We start from the raw sequence: 17,969 nt of genomic DNA on the forward strand, positions 1-17,969 counted from the left end.
AGCCCAATGCATGGGCTAATTTTTCTACCCAAGAAATGTAGGCTTGCATGGCTACATATAGGTAGGTCATCATTGTGTTTTCTCTTATTAAAATAATCAACACAATTTTTCCACTAAAACCCTCTAATTTTTTTTACTTATAAAATGGAAAGTCCATTTTATATTTTGTCATTTGTCAATTTTGTCACATGTAACATGTTACATGACATGTCACAATGTAATGTATTTTTAACATATTAAAAATCAACATACTCATAAAATATGTCATTTACAAAATCGACTAGTAATTCGTAATTACTCGTACCAAAAATGTTTCCAAATTATAAACTACAACATTCTGTATTTATAATAATTTATTCATTCCGTTTCAATTGTTTCTGTAAACAATAATTTCATCTAAGTAATAAAACAATTCGATTACTTAGACCGTGTCTCATTTAATCATATTTACAATAAGATACGTAAATTATACTCACAAAATCATTCGTCAATTTTAAGCAATTTAATTAACTCGTATCGGTATACGATTAATTAAATAATCAATTAAGAGTATTTCCCTATAGGTATGACCTAAGGGGATCAATCGATCACCACCGTCGCACGACGGAATGTCAAACTCTAGTCACCAATCATTACCGATATGTGTGGACCATTGATCAAAATATTACATCCCACATGTATTCTTAAAATGAGATTTAATAATGATATTTAAATCATGTGATCGCACAATTGTTGAGGACACATTTCCCAACAATCTCCCACTTGTCCTCGACAAGTATGCGTCACCAATTCTCTTGTCCTATTACTATCTCCCACTCAATGCAAGGTGTCTTTCAGGTCGTACATGCAAGTGATCATATCGACAACGAGGCATAAGCAACATACGTTATGCACATTTAACGGTAAAACACATACGTAAACACACCAACACAATTAACATGATAGTAAACAATCAAACACGTACTATTTACACAAATTAATTATTAAATCATGTAAATTACATTCAATTGGCATAAACGCAATTAAAGGAAAACACCTAGTTACCTTATTAAACAAATAATCCTAAAGATCGTCTTCAACGATATAATCGTCTTCTCCAGGTGCAGTCTCCACGCCTTTATTGAATCATCCACGTGCCAAAGACAACGAATCTAATAAATATACTAATATATATATATATAAATATAAATATATATGTATATATATATATATATATATATATATATATACTAGTTCAGCCATAACTCTAGGTCTTCTCATATACTACCACCAACCCGCCACTAGGGTTTCCATTGTGAATCCTAGCCGCGCACCAAACGCCCAACAACGAGGCATAAGCAACATACGTTATGCACATTTAACGGTAAAAACACATACGTAAACACACCAACACAATTAACATGATAGTAAACAATCAAACACGTACTATTTACACAAATTAATTATTAAATCATGTAAATTACATTCAATTGGCATAAACGCAATTAAAGGAAAACACCTAGTTACCTTATTAAACAAATAATCCTAAAGATCGTCTTCTCCAGGTGCAGTCTCCACGCCTTTATTGAATCATCCACGTGCCAAAGACAACGAATCTAATAAATATACTAATATATATATATAAATATAAATATATATATATATATATATATATATATATATACTAGTTCAGCCATAACTCTAGGCCTTCTCATATACTACCACCAACCCGCCACTAGGGTTTCCATTGTGAACCCTAGCCGCGCACCAAACGCCCAACAACGAGGCATAAGCAACATACGTTATGCACATTTAACGGTAAAAACACATACGTAAACACACCAACACAATTAACATGATAGTAAACAATCAAACACGTACTATTTACACAAATTAATTATTATATCATGTAAATTACATTCAATTGGCATAAACGCAATTAAAGGAAAACACCTAGTTACCTTATTAAACAAATAATCCTAAAGATCGTCTTCAACGATATAATCGTCTTCTCCAGGTGCAGTCTCCACGCCTTTATTGAATCATCCACGTGCCAAAGACAACGAATCTAATAAATATACTAATATATATATATATATATATATATATATATATATATATATATATATATATATATATATATATATATATATATATAACGAGGATGAGAGAGAAAGTTTTAGAGAGAGAAAAACCTCTAAAAATCTAGCTTACTTTTTACGCAAGCAATGGCTCGAAAGAAGAAGCTAACAAAAAATCCTCAAAATTCATCTAATAATTCGACTAAATCTACTAATATTTCTACACCAAAATCACAAAAACATGATGATATTCGTTTACAACGATCTAATAAAGGTAAATCGCAACCAATTTTTCATCGCAGAATTTGAGTCGATTTGGAGCTTATTGTTGAAGAGGAGGAGGAGCACGAGGAACCATCCAAAAGGAACAAAGTTTATCATCTACTCGTAGGACACCATTGATTGATTACCAAAGAAGATGTTGTTTGGTGAGATCAATTTTTGGTCGTCTTCTGTAGTTTGTTATATTTTAGAGGCGAATCCACCGAGCTCTGTTCTCCTAGGGTTTGTCAAGAGAGTATGGCAAGCGAATGGTGTTGATAAGGTTGCTTTCCTTCCCAATGGGTTGTTCTTAGTTCGGTTTAAGACCAAAGCTCAACAACAATCTGTCCTTAGTAATGGTCACCTTCTTTTTGATAATAAACCTGTTATTATAAAAGAATGGACACCGGATATGGAACTTGTGAAACATGAAGTCACTAGGGTCCCTATTTGGATGAAAATTTTTGGTCTAGATGTCAAATCTTTGGGGTGGTGAGAGTCTCAGGAAGCTAAGTAGTGGAGTTGGGAAATTCATAAAATGTGATGACCCTACCCTTCATAAACAGTTCCTTGGATTTGCACGCATCATGGTTGAAGTTGATGTCGACCAACAGTTTCCTTCTGTAGTGGAATTCTTAGATGAGAATGGAAAGAATCAGTCTGTGAGAATTGAATATGATTGGTTGCCTGTGTCCTGTCTGTCTTTGCTGTAAAGGGGTTGGACATACAAATGAAAAAATGTAGGAAGGGAATGGTAAAACAACCTTTTACAAAGAAAGTCCTGAAACCTAGGAAGATTGATCCTAAATGAAGGAACCCGCTAAGCAACCACCTGTGAGGAAGTCTGGTGCGGGGGCTCAGACAAAGAACTTTGTGGTGCAAAGATCGACCGTGATGCGGACTCCCGAATCTGGTGGTTACTCCAGTTATGGTGCCAAAAACTCCTGTTGTTGAGAATTCTTTTCCTAGGAGGATAATAACAAAATTGATGAGGCGGGATAATGGAGAACGAAGGAAGTTTACTCCAGGAGGGCTGTCCTTCATGGACTCCTTATCTCATTCATTACAGAAAACTGGAAGGGGATTGTTGGATAGCAAGTTGTTTGAAAAAGGGGGTCCCAGTAATGCTATAGCTGATCATGGGTAGCTGTGGTACTTGGAACATTAAGGGGATGAATAATCCAAGCAAGCAAAATGAAATAAAAAGATTCTTAGCTATGAATAAAGTTGGCTTATTTGGAATTTTAGAAGCAAAAATAAAAAGTAGGAATTGGAATAAGGTTACTAATAATATTTGTTCTAATTGGGCCATCTGTACTAATTCTCATCTTCATTCTGGAGGTAGAATTTGGATCATTTGGGACCCTTTTTTGTTTGAGGTGGATATATTGGATGTCACTATCCAGTGTATTCACACAAAAGTGTTTGATAAAGCTAGGAGGAAGGATTTCTACTTTACTGTGGTTTATGGTTTGAACTCTCTGGGGGACAGAGAGCCTCTGTGGCAAAGTATTAGATCTTACCATCTGCAACTTAATTCTCCTTGGCTCTTGTGTGGTGATTTCAATGCCATCATGGAGAGAAATGAGAGGATAGGGGGTGCTGAGATCACAAATGCTGAACTTAGACCTATGGCTGATGCTATAAGGGACTGCCAGTTGACTGATATGAAGGCTAGGGGGCTTTTTACACTTGGAATAACAAGCAAGGGTCTGACTCTTTGATTTATAGCAGAATTGATAGGGTTTTCATCAATGAGGAGTGGCTTGAGCAATACCCTGATAGTTTTGCTCATTTTCTCCCTGAGGGACTGTTTGACCATTGTCCAGGTCTGGTTCACTTTGAGGAAGAGAGGCAAAGGAGGGGTAACTCTTTAAAGTATTATAATATGTGGTCTATGGCCAAGGATTACAAGGAGGTGGTGATTCATGGTTGGAGCAGGGATGTGCAGGGCACACCCATGTTTAGAATTGTTAGTAAATTAAAAGGATTGAAGAAGGGATTGCTGAATCTTAATAAGGATAATTTTGAGGATATTGAAAATCTAACAAATTTGACTGAATTATCCCTGAAGCATTTTCAGTCACTCCTTGTTTCTGATCCCTATAACAAGGAGTGGATTGAGAATGAGAGAGCTTGTGCTCAAGAGCTTACTGAAATGGTTAAAGCTAGAGATCAGTTCTTGAAACAAAAGGCTAAATGTGATTGGATGAAGTATGGGGATGAGAATACTGCCTTTTTTCATGCTGCCATCAAGAAGAGAAGGGCAAGGAATAGGGTGTTTCAGGTTAAGGATATGAGGGGAAGCCTTTGTTCTGATTCAAAGGTGATTCAACAGGCCTTTGAGGAGTATTATATGCACCTGCTGGGGACCTCTACTCCTGTCAAACCACTTAATAGAAAGATTGTTCAGCAGGGGTGCTTGTCTCACACAAGAGCATTGTGCTATTCTGAATGCTGAGATTACTGGAGAAGAGGTAAGGGATGCTATGTTTGCCATTCCAGGAAACAAAGCCCCTGGGCCTGATGGATACAGTAGCCAATTTTTCAAGGACAATTGGCCTATTGTAGGTGGTGATGTGATTACTGCTGTTAAGAATGCTTATGAAACTGGAAAGCTCTTGAAGCAAGTTAATAATACTATCATCACTTTGATCCCAAAGATGGAGATGCCTGAAACTGTGATGCACTTCAGACCTATTGCGTGTTGTACCACTATATATAAGTGTCTTTCTAAAGTGATCTGTGCTAGAATGAGCCGTATTCTTCCTGATATTATTAGTCCTTCTCAGGGGGCCTTTATCAAAGGGAGAGACATTGTTGGCAACATCCTGATATGCCAGGACCTTATTAGATTGTACAATAGGAAGAGCTGTTCTCCTAGAGTGTTACTGAAACTTGACCTTCAAAAAGCATATGACTCCATTGAGGGGTCTTTTGTTTCTGAGATGCTTGAGGCTACTGGTTTTCCTAAGAAATTCATTGAGCTGTTGATGAATTGTGTTACCTCCCCTTCTTATTCTCTTTCTCTCAATGGAGAAATTTTTGGATTCTTTAAAGGACAAAGGGGACTAAGACAGGGGGACCCTCTCTCCCCCCTATTATTCACTCTTTGTTTGGACTATCTTAGTAGAGTGCTTATGATAGCACAGAAGCATAAAAACTTCAGGCACCATCCTTTGTGTAAGAGGATCAATCTCACTTACCTATGCTTTGCTGATGATCTTATCATGTTTTGTAAGGGAGAGAGAGGTTCCATTGAGCTCTTGCTTCAAGCCTTCAAGTATTTCTCTAAGGCTTCTGGATTGGTGATGAATAGTGGTAAGTCCAACTTCTACACTAATGGAGTTCCTGCTAGTCTAGTCCAGGAGATTGAGCAGATCACTGGAATGAAAAGAAATGCAGTCCCTTTCAGATATTTAGGTATTAATGTTTCCCCTAAACGGCTGTCTGTCATGGACTGCAACTGTTTGATTGATAATGTGGTGGCAAAAATTAGAGCCCTGGGGTCCAGAAAATTGTCTTATGCTGGTAGAACTGTGTTGATTCAATCTGTTCTCAGTACATTACATTGTTATTGGGCTCGCATTTTTATCTTGCCTAAGACTGTCATTGATGCTATTGAGAAGATTTGCAGACAATATCTATGGTATGGAAAGGATCCTAAAGAGAATCCTGCCCTGGTTTCTTGGGAGAAGATATGCAGACCCAAGAAGCAGGGGGGGCTTGGTTTCAGGGACCTTCAAACTTGGAACATAGCTACCATAGGAATGTATGTTTGGTGGGTGCAACAAAAAACTGATCATCTCTGGGTTCGTTGGGTGCATGCAGTCTATATTAAATCTGCTCATTGGATGGATTATGAACCTCATAGTGGAGCTAGCTGGGCTTGGAGGAAAATATGCCAGGTCAAGAACAAGCTCAAGCCTCTCATTTTAACGGGTGAGCCTTACACAATTCAGAAGGGGTATGATTTTCTGAAACCTCTCACTGATAAGGTTGCCTGGTATCCTTGGATATTAAACAATTGGATTTGTCCCAAGCACTCTTTCTTATGCTGGTTAGTAGCACAGAACAGGCTACTTACGCAGGATAGATTGGTAAAGATGGGTATTCTGGATAATAACTGTTGTGAAGTTTGTGGAGTTATGGCTGAGGATCACAGTCACCTCTTTTTTGGATGTGCATTCAGTAAGCAATGCCTTTTATTGATACAACTATGGTGCAAGGTGCTTTTGCCTGCACAAGATTGTATACACTGGTGGATCACATGGAGGACTCATTCTGCTAATAAGAAGAAGGTTATTGGGGTCATTCTAGCAAGTCTCATGTATCATCTTTGGCAACATCGTAATACTTGTAGGATAGACCAAGTTGTTCTTAAACCTGCGTTACTTGTTCAGAGGTTGAAGCAAGATGTTAGAGCACGGCTGCAATTGATTGAATTACAATGTAAAAATAGGGCTGTCATTGAATGGGTGAAGGAGTTATGAGGTTCCCTGCTTCATAGCTTCCTTACCTAGTTTAGGTCTTATTAAAAATGTTGTAATGGGACAATTTTTATGATTAATGAAATCTACTTACATTTCCCCAAAAAAAAAAAAAAAAAAAAAAAAAAAAAAAAAAAAAAAAAAATATATATATATATACTAGTTCAGCCATAACTCTAGGCCTTCTCATATACTACCACCAACCCGCCACTAGGGTTTCCATTGTGAACCCTAGCCGCGCACCAAACGCCCAACAACGAGGCATAAGCAACATACGTTATGCACATTTAACGGTAAAAACACATACGTAAACACACCAACACAATTAACATGATAGTAAACAATCAAACACGTACTATTTACACAAATTAATTATTAAATCATGTAAATTACATTCAATTGGCATAAACGCAATTAAAGGAAAACACCTAGTTACCTTATTAAACAAATAATCCTAAAGATCGTCTTCAACTATATAATCGTCTTCTCCAGGTGCAGTCTCCACGCCTTTATTGAATCATCCACGTGCCAAAGACAACGAATCTAATAAATATACTAATATATATATGTATATATATATATATATATATGTATATATATATATGTATATGTATATATATATATGTATATATATATATATGTATATATATATATATATATATATATATATATATATATACTAGTTCAGCCATAACTCTAGGCCTTCTCATATACTACCACCAACCCGCCACTAGGGTTTCCATTGTGAACCCTAGCCGCGCACCAAACGCCCAACAACGAGGCATAAGCAACATACGTTATGCACATTTAACGGTAAAAACACATACGTAAACACACCAACACAATTAACATGATAGTAAACAATCAAACACGTACTATTTACACAAATTAATTATTAAATCATGTAAATTACATTCAATTGGCATAAACGCAATTAAAGGAAAACACCTAGTTACCTTATTAAACAAATAATCCTAAAGATCGTCTTCAACGATATAATCGTCTTCCAGTGCGGTCTCACGCCTTTATTGAATCATCCACGTGCCAAAGACAACGAATCTAATAAATATACTAATATATATATATATATATATATATATATATATATATATATAAACTACGCGAAAACATAAAACTAACGAAGAAGATAGATAGATCCAAGGAGTAGGATCGATCTAAGCACGAAAGATGATGAAGGGAGAAGGAAGAAGGCGCGGCACGAAACCCTAGGGAGGGTGGAGGCACACGGCACAAGGGGAGAGAAGTGAGGAGAGAATTAGGTTTAGGGTTTTGTGAGAAATAAGAGAAAAGAATTGCAAGGGTTTGGTTTCCCTTCTAATTTATAGAAAAGCTCATGGGTTTATTCCAAACTTATGCCCAAAACATACCCATCTACACCAAGAATCATGTGAGACCCAAGGAAAGAGTGGGTCTTCACTGTTTTCGAACCCAACGGGCTAAAAAGACAAGAGACGGATATTTTCCCGGAAAATAAAATATGAAATACGGGAAAATAAAATAAATAATTATATTACGGAAATTAGGGGTGTTACAATCCAACCCCCTAAAAAAAAGTTTCGTCCTCAAAACTTGATAAGAGAACTACCTCACTCGAAAATATGTGGGTGCTTCTCTCGCATAGACGCTTCGATTTCCCAAGTCTCTTGCTCGAACTTCTGACTCCTCCACAGAACCCGAACCAAAGGTACAACCTTATTCCTTAACCTCTTCTCCTGACGTTCCAAAATACGAACGGGACGTTCCTCATAAGTCAGGTCAAAGCGGACCGACCAGGCCCCGTGGATTTCTGTCTCAGGCGACCCATTTAATCACATATGCATGTAGCCTGTCCAAATTACAACTAAAGTCCATTATCTGAGAGATTATGACAACGATATGCATGGTCTAATGAGACTTGAGTTGGTTTATGTCTTACAAGTCTCATTGAAAAGGTAAGTGATAGGTAAAAAAATGCAAGGATTCATAGGCTCGCATTTCATCAAACATAACATGTGCATAAGTTGAGATCACAACAAGCAAGCCAATAAATTATGTGAACATATTAGATTAAGCATGAATCATCCCCCATGTTGGTTTCCCCTAATTCCCCATTAACCCTAGTTAAGGAAACTACTCACTCATTATCGAGTTTAACATGTTAACAAGGTTGTCAATCATATCAACAAAGCAAAACATGATGAATAAGTAAAGATGATTAACAATAATTAAAAAGGGATTAAGAGAATTATACCTAATGATGATTCCAAAATAATAAACAAAGAATAATAGAAGTACTTGATGAATGATTGGAAGGTTGTCAATCCTCCAAATAAACCCAAATAATCTTCTATTACCAAAAATAAAGGATGAACAATAGAGAAATTAAGGAAATGAGATTTGTATTAATGCTTGATTAAAAGTTGATTACAAGGTTAAAGAGAGATTAGAATAATATATACTACACTAAAGATTGATAAGAAGAACATGATAATCTAATTAGTATAATGGGGTATTTATAATGGGGATTAGGTGTACAAATTAGGGTTACTAAGGGTTTAAATGACGATTAAGTCCCTAAGAAAAGTTGAGGAAATGCTCCTCTCGAAGAAAGATGCGAGTCTCCTTTTTGCTAGTCATTCGAAAATATGCGCATCCGGAGTAGGACAACAAGAAGCAGGGCTGCACTGGAGAACAATCCGAGCGTCCAAAGGGTCGGGACGAGCGGATTGTGCAGGTGGTGGACGAGCGGCTTGGTGGGTGGGACGCTCGGATTGTGGAGTTCTTGGACGAGCGGCCTGGTGTTGGGACGCTCGGATTGTGGCTCTTGGACGAGCGTCCCGATGCTGGGAAGAGCGGATTCCAGTCCAATGAGCTTTTTCTTCTTTCCTTCTTTTCTTCTTCCAACAATCCTCCGGGATCTTGTCGGAGATGCAAGGATCTTCTTCATCATTGCCCATCTACTACATTATTTACAAAGGTCTTCTAGTCTTGTCTTCACTTTGATGCTTGGTCATTAGATTCCATCAATTTAGCTCTATTTTGCCATGAAAATGCAAGGTTTGCACTCCTGTCCTACCAAGGGAACAAAACCTCAAAGAATATGCAAAAAAAAAGGACTAAAGATAGTAAATGACCCAAATATGCACTAAAAAGCATAGGAACGAGGCTAATTCGGGGACTAAATATGCTCAAATATTGGTCACATCAAATATCCCCAAACCGCACCTTTGCTCGTCCCGACTAAAGAGGTGACCAAACTAGGACCCTTATTTAAACTAACCTACTAATATAGCCTATATGACACAATTACCGGGTCTCACTCCACCCCTTCAAATGACAACAAGACAACCATGAGGTAGGATGCCTTCTTGCAAGGCAAGGTGGGTCATGCCAAAATGGAAACGCATCCAATCATTAAAGCACACAAAATCAAGTAATGGATACATCTACAAAAAGGAATAGCCACTTTCCTCATCTAAGTGGCGGAAATTATGTAAAGGGGAAGCAATTCAAGGGTACACACTCCCTCATAGATATGGTTTTTTCAAACTACTAAGCCTAGAAGGGTACCAATAAATCCCTCCAAGTTGTGTCAAGCTAGGGTACCTTTGTCCTCAATCGTTAAATGCTTTTGTCAAGAATAGACTCTCTATGGTGTTAGAAATACTGGAGGATCGCGGAATTCCCCCTCTTGCCTAGACAAGAAGAAGGGTCGTCCCCTCTCTACCATGCAGGAAAATGATATGATGGATAAAGGGATCAATAGGATTTGAGTTTCATTTGGGAGTTTGCTTTTGTTGTTGTTTTTCCCCCCATTTCTTGTGGCATATAACATTTAAGAACATTTTCTTTTGATGTTTGGCATTTCAATACTTGACAACTTTCAACTTTTGAATTTTCTTTTGAACATTTTCAAAGTCACCCCAATTAGTAACGAGGGTGCCTTATATTTGAAGCATAGGAGTGCTTATTTTTGGACTCCTCTTTTCTTTTTGATGCATTTTGCAAACTTTTTGACTTTTCATTTCATTTTTTGAACTCAATATTTGAATAATTTTTGTGCCCATTCCCTTTTTGATGATAAAATTGTGGTAGAACATGGATGAATGATGGTTGTATGGTTTCAAGGGTCACCTTGGAATAAACGGTAGCCAAGGAGTTATCACACCACAAGGTACTCTTGACTAGGCCTTAATCCATGGGTCAAAGGATACTAGCATGACACATCCTAGAGTGTTTTACAAGTATTATAACAAGCAAAGTCTTAAGAAGAAAAAGCATCTACTAGGGTCTATGTACACTTGTCAAGCTTCCCGATTAGACGGTTTCACAAAAAATTTCTAACATGCAAACTACATGCCATGATGCAACTAACATTTATACAACCTAGTGCATATGCTTCTACCAACTAATATGCCAAATAATCTAAATGCAATTCCTAGATTCACATTGTTTATACCGCATCAATCAAAATAAAGCCACATTGTCATTAACATAAAGAGGAAAAAGGAGATTGGAAAGATCATACCATGCGGTCTTCAATATCCTCATGTCTCGGATGTGGTATAGTCAATCAATGTTAAAAAGGATGAACAAACACAATATATACAAAACAATATATATACAAGATTACACTACAAAGGGAAATGAACTTGTTTTTGGATTTTCAATTTTTCAATTTTTTCGTATTTTTCGAAATTTTTTGATTTTAACGTCAAGTTAGAATTTTCCATCCCCACACTAATATGAGCATTGTCCTAAATGGCCAATACGATAGGAAATTATGCAATGAAAATGCATGATTTTTAAACTAAATGCAAACTACACTAAACTACACTACATGATGCATGTGTTTTTGTTATGGCGGGGAGCATAATTTAGATTAGCTCCCAATGCATATGTATGGACTTCCCCAAACCAAAACAGCCATTATTTCTAATGTCAAGAATTTTGGGGGAGTTCATGCACATGGAATGCAATGCATGAAACTAAAAATTGTCATTTTGGATTTTTCAAGTCGGGAAAAATAAAAATTAAGACCTTAATGATGCCAAGGTGTTAGTCCTCCAATGTTTCTAGGACTCCACAAACACAAAACAAATATGGTACAACAAATTATCAAAACATCAAATTCTTTTCATGAAAATTAAAGAGAGAGAGAATAAAGGAAACTTTACTTAAGCCTTGATGGGTGCCTCTTGCCCGCTCCATCTAGCTATAAAGTGATCTCTAGAGATCACCATCATCCCCCTCTAAGTCACTATCCCAAGCTTCTTTGGATGCATCACTCGCATTGAAGTTCATGAACTCATCTCCCTCACTATTGAGCTCCACCGTATCTCCACCACAGGACTTATCACTCCCTTCACTTTCTTGACCATTTGCTCCGTCGTTGGCCCTTGCTGAGTTTGGGAAGAGAATGTCCATTTGAGCCCAAGAGGGAAACATGCCCTCCTCGCTAATATTCCCTTGTTGAACCAAACGGTGGAATTTTGGGTATAGAGCATAGTAGCTATCCACGGCGACTTCATATTGACAGAGATGCATGTCTTGGAGAATCCCCGTCACAAAGTCGTCTCGAGGAAGGATGAAGGTGTTTGGGTGATTGTAGGGTTGATATTGAAAAGGGTAGGGAGGTATCTTGATCTTTTCATTTTGTTGTTGTGGCTCGTTTTGTTGTTGTTGTTGGTTTGGAGGTGGTGCTTGATTTGTTTGGTTCAGGTTCGTGGGGATGAGGTATGACGGGATTGGGGATAGAGGGCCCCTCCTTGGTGAGATTCTCGGTAAACCGTTCATTGGCAAGTAGATAGGGTTACTTCCCTTTGTTATCCATTTGATTCTCCTTTCAAAACCCTCATGGGTTATCCAATGATGTTGCACAAGAATTAGCTCCTCATTTATCCTTGTATTTCCAGGAAGTGGAGTGTACTCATTGTTCTCATTGAACCTTGGATTAAAGTATTTTGAGAGTCTTGTAATGAGTCATCCATTGAAGATATGCTTCATCCCATCGTCGTCCCCATTTTGAAACTTAGCCCATTTCTCAAGGAGTAGAAGTGGTGCATTGAAATGATATCCACTTCTTCCTTGGATCTCAAGATAAGATTCCATGAATACGAGATCAAGCTCGTTCACAATTGCCGGGTCTCGGCGTGCAAGAATAGTTCCGGATAAGAACCGGTAAGTGAGCCTTAGAATAGGGTTTTGGATGTGAAATGCCAAACATTCCTTGATATACAAAAAGTCTCGACCGGTCATGGCTCTCCACAATGGTGCTACACTATACTTCTTTGGTCTTGATGTTCGGGTAGGCGAAACATCCAAACCGAGTACATTTGCAAACTCAACAAGAGTCATCATCCTTGTTATATTTTCCAATCTAAACTCTATGCAAATCGTTTTGTTCAAAGTTGTGATCTTTAAGAAACTTAAGAACTCAAGAACAAGAGGTAGGTAGGTTTGCTCATGTAAGTGAAACAAGGTAGAAATACCGAACAACTCAAAAAGGGCTTCCGTTTGATGGTATATTTCAAGCTTTCTTAATGTTTTATGGCATAAAAATTTGGTAGGAAGAATATTCTTACCAAGTAGTCGGTGAAAGACAAGCCGTTGAACATCGTTCACAAACTCAATGTTGGAAAAATCGTCAAGCTTGGTGAGATCCACAATCTCTTCATGTTCCCTCCTTAGAGTGTTGAGGTGAGAAGTAGATGAACTTCCTCTCACTCTTGGTCTTCTTATTTCCCTAAATGAAGATCCTCTTGGTCCCATTCTTAGATTTTAGATTTGGAGATTGATTTGTTGAAATATGGAGATGCTCTTTGTGAATTAGATCTTGCTTTTGAATCTTTTTGAAACCCTAGAATTTGGGGGGTTTTGTTTTTGTAGGGTGAATGAGTGCTTGAGATATGCTTTGGAGTCATAACAGAAGGGAGTTTTATATTACAAATGGAAGGAAGGATGAGGTGTCACGAATTGTGTGGTGGGGGAGAATTAAGTCGCGAAAATCTAGAATAAAAGACGCAGGGAGACGAGCGGATTCGACATCGGGACGCTCGGATTTCTGGGCATTGGGACGAGGGGATTCCTTACAGGACGCTCGGATTCTTTTCCAGGGAAAAATACCAGATTTTGAAGTGGCCAGGACGAGCGTCTTGCTGTAGTAGGACGAGCGGATTATATAGGAGACGCTCGGATTCTCTTTCAGCGAGGAATGCCAGAAATTTTTGCTAATGAGACGAGCGGATTCCTGATGCGACGGGCGTCCAGATCAAGATGAGCGGATTAGAACTAGAGACGCTCGGATTTTGGATCAGAACAAAACAGCTGCTTGCCAGCTCTTATAGGACGAGCGGATTCCCAGTCGGACGCTCGGATTCCTTACTTGGACGGGCGTCTTCATCACGGGACGCTTGGATTTCTCCTGCTTTTCCTTCCCTTCGATATAAATGTTTCTCCATACTTGAAAACTAGTTCCTTCATTCATCAAAATGATTAGTGACCCTCCCTTACTTACTCTCATGGCAAGAATCATGTTTATGATAAAAATGCAATAAAATTAAAAATACAGGTTAAAAATGGTTAGTATATTTACAAGTGGTGGTTTAGGGAGGACTCCACCAAACTCTCCTTTTGATGATCTCTTCACGGATGAGGAGGCCCGAGGTAGGTGACCTCGACCTCTCCAATGAATGCTCCCTCATAATATGGCTTCAACCTTTGGCCATTGCCTTGAATTTGCTTCCATCTGTGGGTTAATATCCGTATACTACCCCTTTAATTGTAGGACTATAACGTAAAATTTACATGTGAATATAGTCATAAAACATAAAAACGATAAAAACGATAAGGAACAAGAAATAACCTCGGGTCCTTTAAATTGCGGCGTAAAGAACAGAAATCAAAGCAGATTTCCTCCTAATCGTTACACCCAAGACTTTGTCCGAGATATGCCCTTGTGCTAGAACAGTGTTCTCCGATTGCCTTGCAATATGGGGAGAACTGATGTTAGTTTTGTCGAGATGAGAGATCTCAGGTTTTTCAGAGGAGAATACTCTTCAAAAACCCTAATTTTTGTTTCAAATGATGATTAGGTTTAACAGAAGGAGGAGGTCTCCTTTTGTTCTCCTAATTCGGCCAAAACCGTGACCCACAAGGGGAAGTGGGCTTCCACTTCCTCTTGATTTTAACTCGAGGTCCGGTTCGTTAAATACTGAAATGTATATGACGGGTTTGTATTATAAATCATTATCGGTTATCGGAAATTAAGGCATCAGCTAATAATACGGGTTAGCTGAATTATTAATTCGTGTCCGACAAAGCAAAGATTGTATAATTATATTCAATATACATTTAATTAAATATAAATCGTTTATATTTAATTTTACGAATTAATCAGTTAATTCGCCTTAGCCCATGATATTTAATCCGTATTAAATATAATATCTCAACATCACATATTTGACTAATTACTAGTCAAATAACTCGGACTAACTGGTTAGTCAATTTTGGCATCTACATGACTGTATTTTCATACCGTCACGTCTCTCGAACGTATCCTATAGGTGTGACTTTTAGGGACCAGTTGATCACCGCCATCTGTATGACAATAACGTCAAACTTATCTAGCAAGCCAACCGTTATTGATAAACGTGGATCAACCGATAATAATACCAAAAGTATGCCCTTTGATCCTTTTAGAGGTTTATAAGTCCTTGCACTAATTGTTAAGGACACCAACCCCAACAAGCTCCCACTTGTCCGTACAAGTGTATGTGCAATGACGTTATCCGCACTAACTGGAGGACACAAGCTCCAACAAACTCCCACTTGTCCGTACAAGTGTATGTGCGATAACCGATTCTCATATTCATTTAAAATTTCTCCCACTCAATGTAAAACAATTTGCGTATCCGGATCCACAAAGGTCGTATTTTACAATCGATCAGTATCTAGAGTGGTTTCCCCGACTAGAGAGTAACTTAACCGATAAAACGAATCCGTATCCGAGCATGGCCATGCATTTCGATTCTGACTCCTCGAGTGGCCCTGAGAAATATCGAGTAACTGATAAAGGCTGAATATTTCCTTCAACTCGAACTCCTTCCGATCTAAGCACGATGAAATGACCTAAAAAAATCTACTTGGCCCCCTGTTACGGATGACCGTGAGAAAGAAACCAAAGTCACCCAAAATCTGCCGTAGTCTCAAGAGACAGTCGATAGTCAAGAGATTCGACTCTAAGGATCACCATGGAAGTCCTATCCACGACCGGGCAACGAATGTTATAAAACATTTAGGACTCCACGTCGATGTCACAATGGTGTCCTACGAAATATCCGTATAAATCGCCTCTGTGATTGGTCAGTCAACCGGTTGACTTATGGCTCGTTGAACCCACCATCAACCAACGTCACAAAATAATTGCCAGAGTTATCAGCTCATGTGGGCAATTAAGGACTAACAATATATGATGTTTGTTCGATTCACTTTGTGGTGTTCAAAATCGTCGTACAATTCCACATGAAAAACAAAATATATATATATAAAATATCAAAACGATGATGTCGTATAGAGTACAAAGGAGAATGAATCTGATCCATAAAAGAGTACTACAACTTAGGAACACGTTTAATTCCCATGGAATTAACATGCCCTTCATGCTTATCTTGTCGTAATGCTTTAGTGAGAGGATCTCTATGTTATCATCTCAGTAGCAATCTTTTCTATCACTACTGTCTTTTGCTCCACGTAATCCCGGATTAGATGAGCTTTCCGTTGTACATGTCTAGACTTGTTGCTAGACTTTGGCTCCTTAGCTTGAAGATGGCACCACTATTGTCGCAATAGATGGTGATCGGGTCATTCGAACTAGGCACTACAGAGAGCCCATGTAAGAATTGACGCATCCATATCGCTTCCTTTGTAGCTTCGGCGCGGCATAGTACTCGGACTCGGTCGTAGAATCTGTTTATACAGCTTTGTTTCGAACTCTTCCACCGATCGCAGCGCCATTAAGAGTAAAAACGAATCCAGACCGAGATTTCGAGTCATCTCGATCCGTTTGAAGCTAGCATCTCACAGAATCGGTTGCGCACGACTTTTGTTCGCCTCCATAAGTCAATGCCCAATCTTTAGTCCTCCGGAGGTACTTAAGAATGTTCTTGACAGCCAACCAATGTGGTTCACCTGGTTGCTGTTGGAATCGACTTGTCATACTCAATGCATATGCCACGTCTGGACGTGTGCATATCATGGCATACATGATTGATCCTATAGCCGAAGCATAAGGAATCCGTGTCATGCGCTCTTTCTCTTCCGGTGTCTCTGGTGCCTGAGACTTGCTCAAATGCACCCCTGGAGCCATAGGAAGGAACCCCTTCTTGGAGTTAGTCATGCTGAATCTCTCTAGGACTTTGTCTAAGTAAGACTCCTGACTGAGAGATAACATCCGTCGTGATCTATCTCGATAGATACGGATGCCTAGAATTCTTTGTGCCTCTCCCAGATCTTTCATCTGGAAATGGTTTTTCAACCATACTTTCACCGAAGTTAAGAGAGGTATGTCATTCCCAATCAGGAGTATGTCGTCAACATACAATATTAGGAAGACAATCTTGCTCCCACTCGACTTGATATATAGACATGGTTCCTCGACAGATCGAGTGAATCCATTTTCTTTTATCACTTGGTCGAAGCGATGATTCCAACTCCGTGATGCTTGCTTAAGTCCATAAATGGAACGCTTAAGCTTGCACACTTTCTTAGGATGTACTGGATCGATGAAACCTTCGGGTTGTACCATGTACAACTCTTCCTCCAAAAAACCGTTTAAGAAGGCGGTCTTCACGTCCATTTGCCAAATTTCATAGTCATGAAAAGCGGCAATCGCTAAGATAATCCGAATGGAACGCAGCATGACTACGGGTGCAAAAATCTCATCGTAGTGCAAACCTGGCACTTGGGTGAAACCTTTAGCAACTAGTCGTGCTTTGTAGATATCTTGCTGACCTTCCATAGAATGCTTTATCTTGTAAAGCCATTTGCATTGAAGGGGACGAACCTTAGCAGGTAAGTCAACAAGATCCCACACGTTGTTCTCATACATAGAGTCCATCTCGGATTTCATGGCCTCAAGCCATAGTTTCGAGTCGAATCG

General features: G+C 38.6%; 1 protein-coding gene across 1 annotated transcript; it reads left to right on the forward strand.

Moving 5' to 3' along the window:
* The first annotated feature begins 3,538 nt into the window (after positions 1 to 3,538).
* On the forward strand, positions 3,539 to 4,782 carry LOC141619656 (uncharacterized). Its single transcript, XM_074436675.1, has 2 exons — positions 3,539 to 4,031; positions 4,151 to 4,782. Exons 1-2 carry the CDS (start codon positions 3,539 to 3,541, stop codon positions 4,780 to 4,782), a joined length of 1,125 nt encoding a protein of 374 aa, XP_074292776.1.
* Positions 4,783 to 17,969: the final 13,187 nt, after the last annotated feature.

The sequence above is a fragment of the Silene latifolia genome, chromosome X (genome assembly GCF_048544455.1).
Source record: "Silene latifolia isolate original U9 population chromosome X, ASM4854445v1, whole genome shotgun sequence".
Classification (NCBI taxonomy): Eukaryota; Viridiplantae; Streptophyta; class Magnoliopsida; order Caryophyllales; family Caryophyllaceae; genus Silene; species Silene latifolia.